Source organism: Xiphophorus maculatus, chromosome 20, assembly GCF_002775205.1.
Source record: "Xiphophorus maculatus strain JP 163 A chromosome 20, X_maculatus-5.0-male, whole genome shotgun sequence".
Classification (NCBI taxonomy): domain Eukaryota; kingdom Metazoa; phylum Chordata; class Actinopteri; order Cyprinodontiformes; family Poeciliidae; genus Xiphophorus; species Xiphophorus maculatus.
In genome coordinates, this window is record NC_036462.1 from 2,938,056 (window position 1) to 2,955,029 (window position 16,974).

A 16,974-nucleotide genomic window follows, 5' to 3' on the forward strand; every position below is an offset into this window, starting at 1 on the left:
CTGGGAAAGCAGGACCCAAACCCAAACTCCTAACGTATTAAATCTGTTTTATTATTCTCTAATTTCCACTTTTTCTGTTATTTTAATCCTATTTATTATGGCTATACAATAAATTGATATCAATATATATTGCGATAGACATATAAATAGACAATACGTCTGATGGAATATTCCATAGGTAGAATATTCACTGAACCGCAAAGCATTCTGGGAGATGTAGGAAGGGGAAAGATTTCAGCTGGAAAACCTCTCACTGCCAGCTAGGAGAGGTTGGTGGAATCAACTAACTCACTCACTCTTTGGTTACCTAGCAACTCATTCACTGTTTGGTTACCTAGCAACAACCTGCTGAGTAACTGGCGCAGCAGCAGTTTAATGTTTCACCACTGTGCCTCATAACTGCTTAAAATTAAAAAAATAACAGCGTGGAGTGAAAACTGTGGCTAAAACAGGAAAGGTCACGCCCCCAGTGTGGCTGTAATTCAGATATTTAAAACAAAACACTAATAAATAATTATCGATATTGACTGATAAATGCTTATATTGTGATACTTTTTCAGCTATATTGTTCCGCCCTTATGTATGTATGCATATATACCTGTATGCATACAGGCATATATGTATATATATATATATATATATATATATATATATATATATATATATATATATATATATATATATATATATAAGTAATTATGGTGTGAATGAATAAATGCGTAAATATTTATATATACCTGCATATAATGGCTCCTTTAGTCGAGAAGTTAGTAACTTCTCGACTAAACTCGACTTGTCTCTAAAAGTTTGGATCGTTTTCCATTTCAATGTGTTTCCAACCTCAATGTGAGTGGGGTCATCACAAAAAGAAACGTTGAGTGATTTTTATGAATTTTCTTTTCTGCTGCGTTGTGTTTGGACCATAGTGTTGATTTCCTAATGAAAATCCATAAAAATGGAGTAGAATCTGGTGTGAAATTGGCTTAAGTTTGCCTAGGAAACCACCTTGTGTTGTAAATTGGTGCCTTATGTAACTGCTGTAGGATGTTAACTGTTTCTGTTCAGCCACTGAAGACAAAACAAACCTATGAAAGGCTGTATTATCCTGCTGACAGGAAACTAGCCGAACAGTTTGTCGTCTGTCTGTGCCTGAAAAACTTGTTTTATTAGCAGAAACTAAAGAATGCAGTGGATTGACCATGGCGCCCGTTTAGCTGCTTCATTTATATTTAATGGAGACTCATAACAAAACTAAAGTGGAGGGTAATTGCAGAAGTGTCATTTCAGAGCAGAAGTACAGAGAATAAAAACTTCATGGTCGAATTAAAAACATTTAGTCCCAACTTTGAGTCATTCAGCATTCTCTCCGGAAAATGAGCATCAGATATGTATTTTGGTTTAAAACCAAATATAACTTGTTAAATATTTACAAGCAGCAGCTGACTCTTCATTCTGCTCTTAATTTTTTCTAAAACCAAGTTGGTGTTTAATTCAGCAAATACAATTTGTTCTACTTTATAAATTATTTTTGCATCTACATTAATAACTCAATACCAGATGTTTCATTTTAGTAAAAATATTAAAATTGTTAATTTTTTTCCCCAAGGCTTTCCCTTTACTCTTAGATCAAATTTAAATAAAAGAAAAAGATATTTTGGAGATTATTTTGATATAATCTACATGAGGGAACTAAATGTTGTTTACCTGGATATAGTATGGCTATGTCCCAAAATTTTATCTGAAATTAGATCTTTTACTTTTTTTAGTTATTGCTTTTTGTCAAAGGTGCAAAATATCTAAAATTAATAAAATTAACTTATTATTTTGCACAGTGATGCAACTACTTTATATAGTAGTAGATATACTACTTTATATCTGAAGTCTGCACAAATACAACTCCTGGTCTTCAGAAACTCTTCCGTCTTGTACTTTATTTTTATTTAAAATAGTTACTGAGTTCGTCTGTTTCCCCCTCCAGCCTTTAAATGTGAATGTGTTGCTGTTTATGGACCACGACTCACTGGCGAAAGAGATAATGTAAATGATAAATCTAAAGGAAAACATTAAACTTCTGTTTTTACTACAAACTGGCCGCTGATGCAGGAGGGAATTTTATTTCCTGTAGATGCATCAATGCCAGTTCAAACCAAATATTTATTTGATTGCAATATAGATTAAATTAGTATTGGTAAACAGACAGAAAATTCAACCATATAGTGAGAAACATGTGAAGACGAGGACCTGCATTCCTCTATCAAGTGACTAATCCACAGTATATCAGAGCAAGCACCATAGATGAACAAGTTTAATGCTAAACACATTTAGCTGCTTTGTTCTGGTCCCTTTCTTCACATTTAAATATAAAACAACACATGGGACAGGACAACAGTCCTTACCTTGTCTATAGGTAGTGGTAATGGAGTCTGGATGACACTGAAAAGGAAGAGAAAAAGGTTTAAAACCATGGAAACATCAGGAAGTAAAGACACATGGAGTAACCACAGCAACAGGGGAACAAAAACTTTCTGAAGGTCCTTTTTTTAACTAAAGTACAACAGTAGTAAAGCTACTGCAGTGGTTAAATCACAGCTCCTTCTCTAATGAAGGGATCATGTCCGATTTGCTTTGGAGTAATGGATTGGTTTGAGTCTGGATAAATGTTTGAACGGAGCAAACAGAGGAGCTACTGACTGAACGGGCCTCAGGCTGACGGGCCGCTCCACGCTCTGGTTGTGTCTCTATGCAGAATCACTAAAACACAATCATTGAGCTGAAGGCTCCCCTTAAAACGCCCTGAAGCTCAGAGATGAATGAGACGCTTCATTCACACAGAAAAGCCTCGGGTCGGGTCGGGAGCTTCAACACACATCCGCACAAGATCAATGATGACTGACGTTAGTCTGACAAAGTTTAGTGAAGGTAAAGTCCAGCATTGATTTACAACATTTACAAGAACGGGAACGAAACAGAAAAACCTAAAGAAATGATTTCTGGAGATTCACCACACACTAATCCGCATTCAAACCAGAAATTCAGGATGATGATGATGATGGTGGAAATCAACCTTACTGTTTATGGAGCAACACAATTAAACTCTTAACACCAAAATTATATATTTTCTGACGGATTTAATGAGCTGGAAGCAGTCAGGATAAACAGATTTTGAGTTCAATTTTCTCGCCCAGCAGCCATGTTGGATTTTGTCGTCATGGTTGAACAGAAATGTGTTTTTGTCCCTTTGAATGTTGCTCTGGTTCTGTGATGGATCACAATGTCTAGGCCTGTCACAATAAGTCAATCACATGGTCAATTAAAAAGAACTCAATAATTTCCATTTGTATAATTTGTTTGTCTCTTTTCTCTCTTTCTACCAAAAACTGGTTGCTAAAACTCTTCAGTCTGGTGTTTCGGTCTCTACTAGCCGTTATTTTGAAGGACAATTTAGTTTACAGAGACTTCATAGTTCATTTTATCTGTTGTTTTACTTATATTGATATTAAAATTGTCTCCCAGTTCCAGTGTTAAATGTTCATTAGAATTTAAAGTTTATTGATCTTTGAAAAATATGTTCTTGAATTATTATGCCATTAACATTATATTACTTGAAAATGGTCTCAACACACAATATTATAGTTTATCACAATAACTTCTGGGACAATTTATCGTCCAGCAATATTTGTTATCATGACAGACCTATAAATGACCATCAAAGAGGGATGGTCATCAACAGCTCAGTTTCTGTTACGTTTAAAGAGGTGAGGATTAGAAAGAATAAGAGTCTGAGTTCAGGAATGAAGGTTGAACTCTGGACAAAATACAACAACTCTGGTAATGTGTAACTAACATAAAGCAGTGTGAACAGCAACAACTGCTGTTCCAGGAACCAAATATCTTATTAACTTCATTCAACATGTGTAGAAAAGGAGAATGACTTAAACTAAAGCAAGCTGAGTTTTCTCTCAAAGCCTCTGAGTGATAATGATAAAAATGCAAACATCCACCTACATATCCAGAATGAATTCATCTGAAATTATTTTTTTTTAAAAAGTTAAACTGCGACCTTATAGTTTGCTTTTTAAGCTACATTGCTTAATTTCCTAGACTAACCAGCTGCTGAAGACCTCTGCCCAGTTTAAGTTGCATTCTGCAGGAGCAACGTCATGAAGACGCGTCCTAACGCAAACCTGAAGATGGAAATCTGAGCGTAAAGTAGGCAGAAACGATCAATTAGGCCAAAGACATCAGTTAAAATTAAAAACATTTTAAAATGTTAGTGTTCTACTAATGCTCATTTAGATTTTTTTTTATTTAACCACATAGGCCTTTTTTACAATGATGGAAATGCATTAAAAGATAAACGTACAATTCAAATAGTTTCTTAAATAAGAAAAACATTTTATTGCCCAAAATGCAATATAAAAATTCCTTTAGCGAACGCTTAGTCATCTGAAGCAAAGGATGCATCTGCAGCTAAAAAATACTTCTAACATCAACATGTGAAACACTCAGCCCTTTCTGTTTGAGTTAATACAGTATAGAGATTTTCTGGTGATGATTCATTTAATTTATTCATAATTGGATAGCAAAAGGTGATTAATAGGAGATATTTTGTTTTCTTGCAGAACTTGAACCCGGTGAAGCCAAATCTGCCACTTGAGAAATTCTGGTTAAAAGACATTAACAGACAAGGAACGGTTTTTATCTTAAATACAAAATATTGTACAGTCTTGGCTTAATTACTCTTCTGAAATTGTTGTTCTTTCAGTAAAGTGACTGTTTTTAGAGCCTGTATGTCGACTTAATGGCTAATCGATTACTTAAGTAGTGGACGATTATTTCAATAATCGCTTTAACCTTAGTTATATAGTAACAGTGATGTCATGTTCCAGATGCTTCTGGAGGATAAATAAAGCTTCACTGCAGGCGAATCATAACGTTATCAAACGCCGACTGCAGAGATCGGACCGGCGATGATCCCAAACAACACATTTACTAAGAAAGCCAGGAATCCAACACACAGCAGGCCGTCCAGTGCAGCTCAGCAGAACCTCAGGGCAGCCTACACAAACACAAAGCCTGCAGCCGGCCCACAGGAATCAGGCATCCGCATCGGATCGAGCTCAAGTGTTTTGCATGCAGTCCAGCAGACACCCATGATGGAAAACACTGCTGGGTGTTTCCATCTGGGCGCTCGCATATTTCTAAAATGATTTTAAGAAGAAGGTTTAACGATCATATTTCAAAGTAAAGCTGCATTTCCAGAGGCTATTAAAGAAGGAACAGACTGATGGTACAGCTTGTAATTCACTTTTTTCCACACATATAAATAGTAGTACTCAGTGTTTCTGTTGCCAATGAACAAATTATTGAGAAAGTGGAGGAACTAGTGATGCTGTTAGTTTTATGCCAGATATAATGGGAGAAATGCTCTCCTGAAAGTTCCACTTCTGTCTCATTATTCCAGATATTATTTCCAGGAGGATGACCGAGATCATTTAGCCTACTTCATGTTGTCAGACTGGCTCTATTTAAGTGGCCTGTCTGTTTAACTGTGCCAAAAATGTTAAAAACAAGTCAATTACAGTTCATTTGTGGTTTCACAAAGGTCCAGTTTGATCTGTTCAGTTTTTAAATTATCCTGATATTTTATATACTCTAGTTACCTTTGTTAAAATCAACATTTTTAATGAAAAAACATTACTCTGAGCTTTACATCACATTACAATCTTACTCCCTCAACAAAAACATACATGTTTGAGAAATCCTTTAATCTCCATTGCAACCATTCAGCTAATGTAGTGACATTTTATAGCATAATCAAGTAACTATGTGTCAGGAAAACATAATCCTGTCCCTGTAAGTGTGACAGAAAAGTAAAAACAAAAAGCTCATGTTTTATCATGCATAATGAGGAGATATGTAAAGGTGACCCATGTGAGCCACATGAAACGGCGTAACAAGCTTCAGTCTATTAGTGCAACCCAAAGAAACTGGCCAAACTGTGACCTCAGGGTAAAAAGAAAACAAAAAAACTAATGATTATTTCAATAGTAGATTAATCGGGTAAGAAATATTGGCACATTCTGCAGATTGTTTCATTTAGCAACTTAGGGCTTATTTATTACAATATTAGGAATACATAAAAAGACACAAATAAACAATTCAGTTCCTTTTGTCGGTAATAAAAATACATTTTTTCTAAAGTGCAACAACATAACATTCCTGTAGTGAACACTTGATCATTTGTAGCAAAGGATGCATCTGCAGCTAAAAAATACGTCTAACAACGTGAAAATTCAAGTCCTTTCTGCTGGACTTGTCAGGGTCAACCGGGTGATTATGTATTTCATTAATAATTGAATAGTAATAAAGCTATTTTAGCTTTTAGGTGAAGCTAAAATAGTCACTTGAAACTTGAGGAGTTCTGGGTGAAGCAGATTTACCGACAAAGATGTTTCATCTTAAACGCAAAATGTGTAGATGTTTCTGTACATCTGCTGTTCTGAGTCTGTGTTCTGACAGAACATGACCTTTTTTGAGTCTGTATACTCCAGTTAACAATCAATTACTGAATTAGCTGACTTATTTCAATGGCCGATTCATCACAATTAAATTTATAATTAATAATCAGCATCCGATACTAAAAACCAAACATAAAAGACCTGAGGTTAAACTTTTTTTTCTCCAAACAGGAAGAACTCGTGGATCCACCACATAGAAGAACCCTGGCAGTGAATTAACTGCAGCTTAATTTCTGTCTGAATAACAGTGGTCTCTGATTGAAGAAGCTCCTTGAAAACGCTTCCCGTCTGCTGAAGGCCTCAAACAAACCTGCTGAATAAGCCAGTCTTTAAAAAACACACATCTGCAGCAGAAACTACAGGATCCTGTTAATCACATTCAGCTCCAGTGCGCCAGAGTTAATAAAACCCAAACCAAGCAAACAAGCAGCGTTCTGCTAACAGCCTTCTTACATGTGGAGTGATTAATCACATAAAGCACTAACCTGTTAAGCTCTGAAGTAATCCGAGGTTACCTGTCAACTTTTGCTCTAGTTAGTGTGTGTGTATGTGTCAGCTGTTTTACCTTTCACAGGGCGAAGTTCACCCTCTAGCCTTACAGCAGTCGGGAAATAAACTCGTTTCGCTTCATTCTCCAACACAAACTTGTCCTGAGCAGATAATTCGTCTCTACTTTTCAACAGCCGAGCCGCAAAGACGCTCAATGACACAACCTGTCTTTCTATTTATAGTCTGCTCCTCCTGCTGATGACCAAGGTCTTCCTCCTTTAACTCAAACTAGTTGCACAAACTCCTCCCCGTCTGGGCAGCACCAACTCTGGCAAAGATCTTTCAGTTTTCCTTACAATTCTTCGCTGCGTGAGCTCTGCTCGCCTCACAGAGAGCAAGTCACCTGAAAACGAAACATCCGCGTTGGTCACATGACCGCAGGTATGTGGGAGTGTTTAGAGGAAATATGGACGGTGATAACAGACTGAGAGAGAATCAGGAGGGCTACTGTCAGAACAAAACAATGGCTGGACAGAGAAGGCTGGAGGTTCTTTATTCCAGAGGGAAAAACTTAGTTGAGGCCTTATTTAGTTAAAAACTGGTGAACATCTTAAAACCAAGCAGGATATTCGTTTGGTAATAAATGGACAAGCTAAATAGCTTCATATGGAATCACAAAGGGAAATTTCTGTTTGATTAGTTTTCTCATCAGCTACCACCTTCACAGCAAATGTTTTGTATTAGACATAAAACCATAATAAAGATGCATGTGGTCTCACAATGTTTCAGTCTGATGTGGCAACAACTTCAGCCTGTTTTGCATCATCTTACTGATCTGAAGGCATTGAGATTGTTGCTGACGATGATGTAGAGCTTTTTCATCGTTTGACTGTACTGGCTGCTGCAGATCGCTTTTTATGCCATATGACCCGTTTTGTCTAAGTATGAATGTTGGGAACCACAATGAAACCATCCAAAGTCAGGAGTCTAAGTTTAGTCTCACAGTAAAGTTTACTTTAGCAACAAATGATAAAGTCATGAACGTTTTAAATATATTACAGCAGATAACTGAAGCAGTTAATGCTGAGTAACTGTAGCATTACTTTTCTGGATAAGGACTTAAATTATTTAAGTTACTCTACTGGACTCTATATTGTCATGAAAGTGTCTATGACTCAATATTAGAGCCACACTAAGAAAATTCAGGCATTTGAAATTACAAGAAGTTGTAACAATATGAGAATGGAGTAAAAAAATTTTTTTCCTTTAAATAAATTTTTAAAATTTCCTTGGAATGGAGTAATTTAAAAAATTACTCCATTCTCATATTGCTACAATGTCTTGTGATTTCAAATGCCTGAATTTTCTTAGTTTCATAGACACTTTCATTACATGAAAGTAATGAAAGTTATTGATTAATAATTCAATTCAGTCATTGATAAGACTGCTAGAATAAAGGCAAAACAATCTGAGATAAAAGTCCCAATAATAGGAGAATACATTTGAAACAATACGGGAACAAAGTCTTAATTTTATGGGGAAAAGGTTGTAATAATACAGGAATACGTCATAATAACACCAGAATAAAATCATAATAAAGAGAATAAAGTCAAAGCAAGGAGAGTAAAGTTGTAAAACAAAAAAAGCCGTATTATGAAAATAAAGTCAAACAATAAAAATTGTGATATTATGAGAATAAAGTCAAAACAGTTGTAAAATAAAGCTGAAACAATACGAGGATAAAGTCGTAATTAGGGATGAAACATAATCAACTTACGATTGTTGATTAATGGTTTAATAAATTAACATTTGTTCCATTATAATCATCCTCTCAGACACTGGTTTGGTGTTGTAGTTAGTAGTTAATGTTTTGTAGTTGAGGTTTATTTGTAATCTTTGCCTTTCCTGTAACGGGTCACAGTTACAGCAACAATGTGTTGCACTTTAAATCATCTAAAAGGCTGAAATGAAGAATCAGTGGAGATATTCATCATGCTAATGAAAGCTCTCGCTCTGTAGTGGATTTTAGAGAAAGCCAGGCATCTCATTATATGGATGGATGTAAAAGTCACAGGTGTGTTGATGTGAGCAAGCACATCCAAAGGAAACATTTTTAGAAACTAAAAGAGGCCTTTAAATCTGCAGCAAAACCATAAAGCTATTGTTAAAATCCACCAATGCAATCTCTAACATTGCTTGCAGACACAATGCTGTTGCACAAATACTCAGACACTGAAGACAGCAGGTCATCATCCGTGATCTGTGTTTTTAACGGTGGGCCATCCTGACCAGATATGACAGCGATATAAACGTGTTTTCATTCAGTTCATACTGACGCTGCAGCAGCAGATGGCACTGTACACCAGCGCTCTGTAACCTTGGATCACCTGTGCACACACGGCATCAACTGAAGCCAAACACAAACACAGACAGACAGACAGACAGACAGACAGACAGACAGACAGACAGACAGACAGACAGACAGACAGACAGACAGGTGGAGCTGCGAGTACAGTAGGAAGCATCATGCTGGGTCGGCTGCTGCTCAGGAACAGCCCGCTTACTGTACAACACAAACATGCTAAAAACTCATGAGCCACATTTCATACTGTTTTATACTATTACTGCCCTGCTCAAAATTTTATTTAATTTTCTTTATGGTTTGCTGATCACATCACTGTGCTGGCAGAGGATAGAACAACCTCTACTTCAGAATATAAAGCAATAATATCTTTTTTATGCTGCCGCTTCACTCAATCTAAATCCTACAGTTATTGTTATATATTTTTTAACATTAAATCCTTTAGGAGGGTAACGGTAACTTACTCGCTTCGTCTGCGGGCCTCCATCCCATCAGGTAGAAACAGTTTGATTGTTGACACGATGCAGCCATGGGTGACTGGAGACAGGAAAATACAGACAGGCGCTTTACTAACGAGCATAACGGAGTCACTGGCAGACATGGCGACTGTTTTACTTTATTCTGCAACAACAGCGCAGCAACTTTAGAGAACATCCCTGCTCCAATACACCTGAACTAAATGACTGGCTAACTTCTCAGCTAAACTTGCTAAACTCAATGCAGTAGGGCTGGACAATAAATCATCAATATATATCACAAAAGACACTTGATCAATATAAATATATAACATATCTGATAGAATATTCAATTTCTCTGAACTTCGATCCAGAACCGCACAGCATTCTGGGGGATGTAGGAAAAACTTTGGCTGACTAACATTTTACAGCCAACTAAGATTAGTGGCATCAAATCACTCGCTCATTTCTTGGTTACCTAGCAACAATGCATTGAGTATCTTGTGCTGCAACAGTTTAAGGTTTCATCACTGTGCCTCATGTTTGGTTAGAAATAACAAAATTTAAAAAAACAACAGCATATAGTGAAAACTGGATAAAACAGGAAAGGTCATGCCACCAGTTTGGCAGTACGTTGTGTATTTAAAACAAAAAACTAATCAATAATTATCAATATCGACTGATATAATATGTTGTGATACATTTTTCAGCCATATTTTTCAGTCCTACAATGGCAGTAATTCTGGCTTTTTGATTCAGGTGTGAGTTGCTTCAGTTGGGCTACGTTCACACATGCAATGTAATCCATGTCCAAATTTTCATATCGGTCTGAACGACCCAAAAAATCTAATTCGCGGCACTTCCATATGTTGAACAAAACTGCATTCATATCTGATATCCTGAAAGGTCATGTTGTATTTTATCTGACTATTTGTGGCGTTGTCTTTTTATTAGCTTCCTTTGTCTTTATATGATCTTGTGACGATTCAAGATCAACGCTGTTGAATCCCACTGCTGAATAACTCTGAAATCGATCCATTAATGGCTCCATCCAGCCATTATTACTTCTGTAAATAGTGCACTGCTGTGTAATGTCTACGTATATTTTTAGCCATGCAGTTCACTAAAAAAGAAACAATAGTTGTGATCATTTGCAGTGTTTCCCAACCCTGGTCCTCAAGGCCCACTGTCCTCCATGTTTTAGAGGTTCCCCTGCTTTAATGTGCCTCGTTCAACTGACTGCAGCTCAACAAACGCCTGTTAATCAGTCATCAATGGAAATCAGCTGGACTGAAGCAAGAAAACACCTAAACCATGCAGGGCAGTGAGTCTGGAGGACCAGGACGGGAACCACTGATTTATTGTTACCACAATAGCAATACAAAGCATCATGATAAAACTTAAAGTTCACTCAGACCGTTACTGTAGTTAATGCAGATATTTTGTAAATATGCACAGTAAACACCAACAGAATCTGAGCAATAGCCTCAGACTTGATGGTCTTTCTTCACAGCTGAAGTTATTAGATCAATTTTCCAGTGCTTGAATCTTCGTTCATTTTTGTAAATACTTGCAGCCGCATAAAACTGAATCAGTCACATGTCTTATAACAAATTATTCGTTTTAAGTTAAATGTGCTCATACTAATGTTAAAAAATATATAAATCCTTGTTTTAAATAGAAAAAATGTATTCTTTATTCTAACATATTAAATGCCACAAAGCAGATCTGTTAACAATCAAAGTCTTGCACCATCTGAGCTTTGTCTTGTGCTGGATATAAAAAAATCTAAATAATAATAATAATAATAATGATATACAAGGATTGGAAATTTGATTTAATAAATATTTCCATGTTTTTATTTTATTTGAGTCCAAAATGTAAGTGTATTTCTGGATTGAGGGCTGCAGGTTGGATTAGTAATACAGTATGTAGAGCTGAAAATCTGACCTTAATATGTGCGCTTTGTTGTGAGCCTCGTCAGTGTCTTGCTGTGTTGCATGGTTAAATTAGCCCTAAGCCACCATTAAGTATAGTTCAGGGTTTATATTTGGACTCAGTGTTTGCAAAAAACAATAAAAAGAGGAAAATGTAACAGTAGGTTTCCAGGAGGCATCTGGTTTTTCCTAACTGGACCAGTGTTGTCTTTCAGTCCATCAGTGGGCATCATAGCATGTTTGCACAAACCTTTGCGTGTGTTCTCGGTGACATCGACCCCAAACTGAATGATGTCGCCGGACAGAACCTCGCAGGGCGGACTCTCCTCGGACCCTCGGCTCAGTCTCTGGCTGTTGATGAACGTCCCGTTGCTGCTTTTAGTGTCCTGAAGGTAGAACTGAAACACACAAACACAGCAGGTTAAGAACCGTCTCAGGGAAGCAGCAAAACGTGATGCAGGGGTTGAAATCCCGATAATCATGACCAAACTTCCTGGTGGTTAAGGACTGTTAGGACAGCAGAGCTAAAGGGGAACCAGGCAAATGTTTACATTATATCCTGTATGTACATATATAATTTCAACTGCAAACAATTTTTGAGCACAATAAAGACTTAACTGTCATTTTGCAGAGGGAGCCACAGGTTTCTAAACTACGGTATCTTTCCGCAGACGGAGAAAAGTAAAAAAGGAGAGTCATGACTTGAGCCTTATCATCTGAGGTTGGTTACTAAAGATAACATTGATGCTCAATTCAAACAAATTTTGCTGGACAATAAATTGTCCTAGAAAGTATTGTGATTAAAGGTAATACTGTTGTTTCGAGGCTATTTTAAGTAATATAATGATAATGGTATAATAATGCAAGAACACATTCTCAAAGATCAATAAACTTTAAATTGTAATGAGCATTTAACACTGGAACTAGAAGACATTTTAAATATCCAAATTATAAATAAACAAAATCAATTATGGAGTCTCGATACAATAAATAATGCAAATGGAAATTATTGAGCTCGTTTAATTTATTATGTGTGTCGCAGATCAGATTTTTGGAGGTGAAAAGATCAGAATTGGGCCGTTTAGACTGCAGTCAGAAGTTGGATTTGGGTCACATTTGTGTTGTGAACGTAGTCTGAACTTCACATCAAATGAGACAACTAAGACAGTAAAAGTCCATCAAACTGGCCAAATATATTACGAGTAAAAAACTAATTTATTTAGTCCACTGAATTTTCTCTGTTTTATTTCCAAAATTTCTTATTAACATTTTTTAAACATAAAAATTCGATGTGGTAACTGGTGGACCCTACCACCAGGTCCAGCTGGTTTTCTGAGGGAAACCCTGTAATATGTTTAATAATTTTGGTTTCCAGTTTCTATAGCTCAACCTGCCAGTGCTGACAATAAATACAGATTTAGCTGGAACTGACAGACTTCACCTACTCATCAACACTGGATTTAATTATGGTTCACTGTTACATGGAAGCTTTTCCGGGGTTTCACCGTCCAGGAGGACGCGATGATACAGAGGAGGCGGTGACAGTAAATGCCTTGAAGCCTCTTTTACACTCAGAGGTAAATCATGACAGGAGCAACACACACCGAAGAGCCGCTCCAACTCAGATGATTCAGAAAACAGGCAGGGATGTCAACAAAAATAAAATAAAGAGACAAGAACACATCAGAACGTAAGAGGAAATAAAACCAAAACAACATTTAAAACATACATTACGACACACACACACTGAGTAAGCAATCAGATCTGGATGCCTGAGGAGTGAATCTGTCTGACGTTCCACGAGTTTCATTCATTAGCTCTCAGCTCTTCGTTCTGACTGAAAACAAAGTGAACCGTCCTTCAGATGAGAGAACCAGACAAAACACAGAACAGAGAGGAGGACAAACGACGAAGAAGAAGCCAAAACAACAGACGGTGAAGGGAAGAACGATGCAGAGACAGACGTTTACCCGACTGCAGAGAGCTACGGAAAGCAACCTGCTCGCATCTTGTGATGCTATACCCCACACGGCTACCTCCTGTCCCCATGGTAACATGGAGACAGGAAGGGAGGGACCTAACTATAGAGCATTTCACCCAGCAACACCACACACAGCACCTCATACCTCACATACAGCTCTCTCACACACTTCTACAGTCATTTCTTTCACACAGACACAGAAAACATGACATCATCCATCTTGGATCAGATGGCCAGCGGTTAGGTCCCGGTCCAGTAGGTGCTGTTTGTCATCGTTACTAATTGACATTTTAATTCCCAGCATGAAGCATGGTTACAAAGAGAGCAAGAAACTGGAATAGTTAACACAACATGTTTGGTTGCTTTTTGGTGTCAGCTTGCTTCTTCTAAAATGAGCAAAAGACTCATTAAATTGATCCTAAAAACATTTAGAAAACAACACAACAGCTTCAGTGAGTAATCGCTGATGTTGGAGGAGGACTGGCCTCCACTTGGACTGTCAAGGAAGAACTTCAAACTATTTTCCTCACTGCTTTCTGTCTGTAAACAGCTGCAAGTTGTTTTAGTAACTTAATATGACTGCGGGTGCATTCACACCATGTTTAGTCCATTTTAATTCAAGTTTGTTTTCCAAGAAAGTCCGGTTCGTTTGGGAAGGTGTGAATGTGTAATCAAACTGTGATGCGGACCAAAAAAAAGCAAACTCTGGTCTACCTGCAAACATCGGTCTTGGTTCGGTTGAAGTGAACTCTGGTACCGCTCCAAAAGCAGGAGGCGGACTACAGCGCAGGGCATTCTGGGAAATGCAATCAAAACAAACGTGCGAGCTTATTGCTAGCAGGAGAAATGACTTGTGTTTTTTTTACAAAAGAGAAATCTGACACCACGGTTCACTTCAACCGAACTGAGATGAGGGTTTGAAGGCGGACAGAGTTTGAGTTTCTAGTCCACATCAGAGTTCGATTATTACAACTCCCCAAACAAACCAAACTTCCTAGGCAAACCGACTAGTTTGATTAAAGCGGACTCGACGAGTCCAACGAGTCATTTAAGGGTGTGAATGCACCATTAAATGAACATTGAGTAATTATTCTGTAAATGCAGAAAGGATATTAAATAAAATAAACACCACCAGCTGGACCTCAAACACACTAACACCAAGTTAGTGAAAGAAAAAGTAAATAAAAGAAAAAGGGTATGTGGCCCATGAAAAGTAAAAAAAAAAAGTTTACCCCCTATCCACCACCAACATGTGAGCACATGATTGCATTCCTTCTCAAAATGCAGTTTCTCCACCAACATTCCTGCTGCTCTCCTCGTTCTTGAAGCTCTCAGAGCAGAGAAAGCATCAGCAAGCAGCCAAAAGGAACAACGTCCACTTAACCAGTCTGGAGGTCAACACATGACAACAGGTTTCTTTGGCAAGAGCACAGAGGCACGTTAGGAGAAAGTATTCATCATATGACGGATAATTTCCTAGGAATCACTCACCAGAGGTACAATGAGACCTTGCACATCTAAAAATAATCCCACCTCAAGAGGAGCGCATGTGACATCTCAGATATACTTTTATCTCCAATGCAAAACAGAGATCGTGTTTACATTTCTGTGGCATAACGTTGGCTCCAAAGACAGATTTAGTACTAGAGCTTCCTTTTCTGAAAGTAACTCCAGCCCACAAGATTACATTTCCTAGTTGGCAACCTAGAAAAATGTTCTTTACCCAAAAAAAAAATCTAATTCCTATTTCATATCCTTTAGCAAAGTGTAAAATTAGTTATGACTACCTATGTGCTAATATGTCTCTTTGTTTCATAGGATGATTTATTCTATGTAGAACATTGTAGATGATGCATCAATCCATCTTTCTAGGTAGGTTTACCATTTTTAGAGTCTTATGCAGTCACATTCAATTTTGACAAATTTAAAATTTTTCCAGAGTTCCAACTGAACAAATGAAACAAGATTTCTTTTTAATTGAAATTCAATACTATAAATTCAAGAAAAGAAAAATATTTGCCACCAAATAATCCAGCAATGTTCTGGTTGCAGCACCTCGTCTCACTCGAAGCAATGCCAAAATAAGCAGTTTTTGTACAAAAAGTTGTCAAATACATTTCAAAAAATGCTTAAAGAGCTCTCTGTTGCGGTTTCTGGTAATAGTTCATAACAATTAGCTGAATGAAATTCTCAAGTTTTGCAGTATGGCTGGGTGATGACTTAACATTTTAATTGCAGTCTTCTGTGTTTTTTATTACAATACAATTGTCTGCAGACAAAAGCACAAATACTACTGTAAAAATGTAACTTTCCTGTTATTAAATGAGCTTTTCCTGCTGAAGCAAGAATTTGTAAAAATTCGTAAAACTTGCTGACTTCTGATTACTTTGATAGGCGAAATGTTCCCTGATTTCAAAACTCTCTCTGAACTGGTGCTTGTTGTTCCAGTATGGATTTATCCTTTACATCAACATCAAAACTCTTTGGTTAAGTGTGTAACTCAGGCTCATGCAGACCAGGAGGAAGTTACGAGTCTGCAAGACAGAAAGTGAATTATTAATAATTTAAGTGCAATCGTTTAGTTTCACCGTTTATGCGTAGTTACTGCCGCTGTAAAAGAAACAACATGTATTTACTTGCTTAATATTCAGCTTGTTGAATATTAATTAAGCCAAATAAAAAATAAATGCAAGTGAACATGTCATAATTATAATTTTAAAAAAGACAGTGGATTAGGATCAGATTATTCATCCATCCATTCATCTTTTATCCGTCAGTAAAACTGACATATAAAAGAAAGCTTAGCACAACATCTGTTTAAAATACATTTTAATAAGTGTTCATTCTGAATTGCTGTTTTATCTATTTACATCTCAGTAATCCTCCAACAAAGTAATGAATAGAATAGAATTACTTTATTCATCCCAGCAGGGAAATTACTTCGCAGTTACAGCAGCATAGAGACAAGACACAATAACATCCACCACTGAGTAGCAATGTAGACAAAATAAAAATAAAATATAACATGCTGTCAATATAAAAAGCAGCTTAGAGCAGTCCTTGCAAAGATTCAAAATGCAGATACAGTATTTATATGTAAATATATGTACAGCAAGTGTGCCACAGTGCAGTTGTGCAAAATTGTACTGATTAGTGCAGAACCATCAGTCTGCACTCATGAAACTATGAAACTATGTTTGCCAGCATCTTCCAACAGGCTCTTTTGGAG

The 16,974-nt window shown here is 36.9% G+C and overlaps 1 protein-coding gene across 8 annotated transcripts in view; it reads right to left on the minus strand.

The window, feature by feature from the left end:
• slmap (sarcolemma associated protein) overlaps positions 1–16,974 on the minus strand; it is a 59,595-nt gene that overhangs the window by 28,548 nt on the left and 14,073 nt on the right. For 7 of the 8 annotated variants that reach the window (XM_023353461.1, XM_023353459.1, XM_014473553.2 and 4 more), the window contains exons 2-4: positions 12,015–12,162; positions 9,837–9,909; positions 2,397–2,433 (exon numbers count right to left, since the gene is read on the minus strand). In XM_023353461.1, the coding sequence (XP_023209229.1) occupies positions 2,397–2,433; positions 9,837–9,909; positions 12,015–12,162 (258 nt within the window). Of the gene's footprint in view, positions 1–2,396; positions 2,434–7,086; positions 7,391–9,836; positions 9,910–12,014; positions 12,163–16,974 lie in introns of those variants that run through there. The other variant, XM_023353462.1, reaches the window with a different exon arrangement.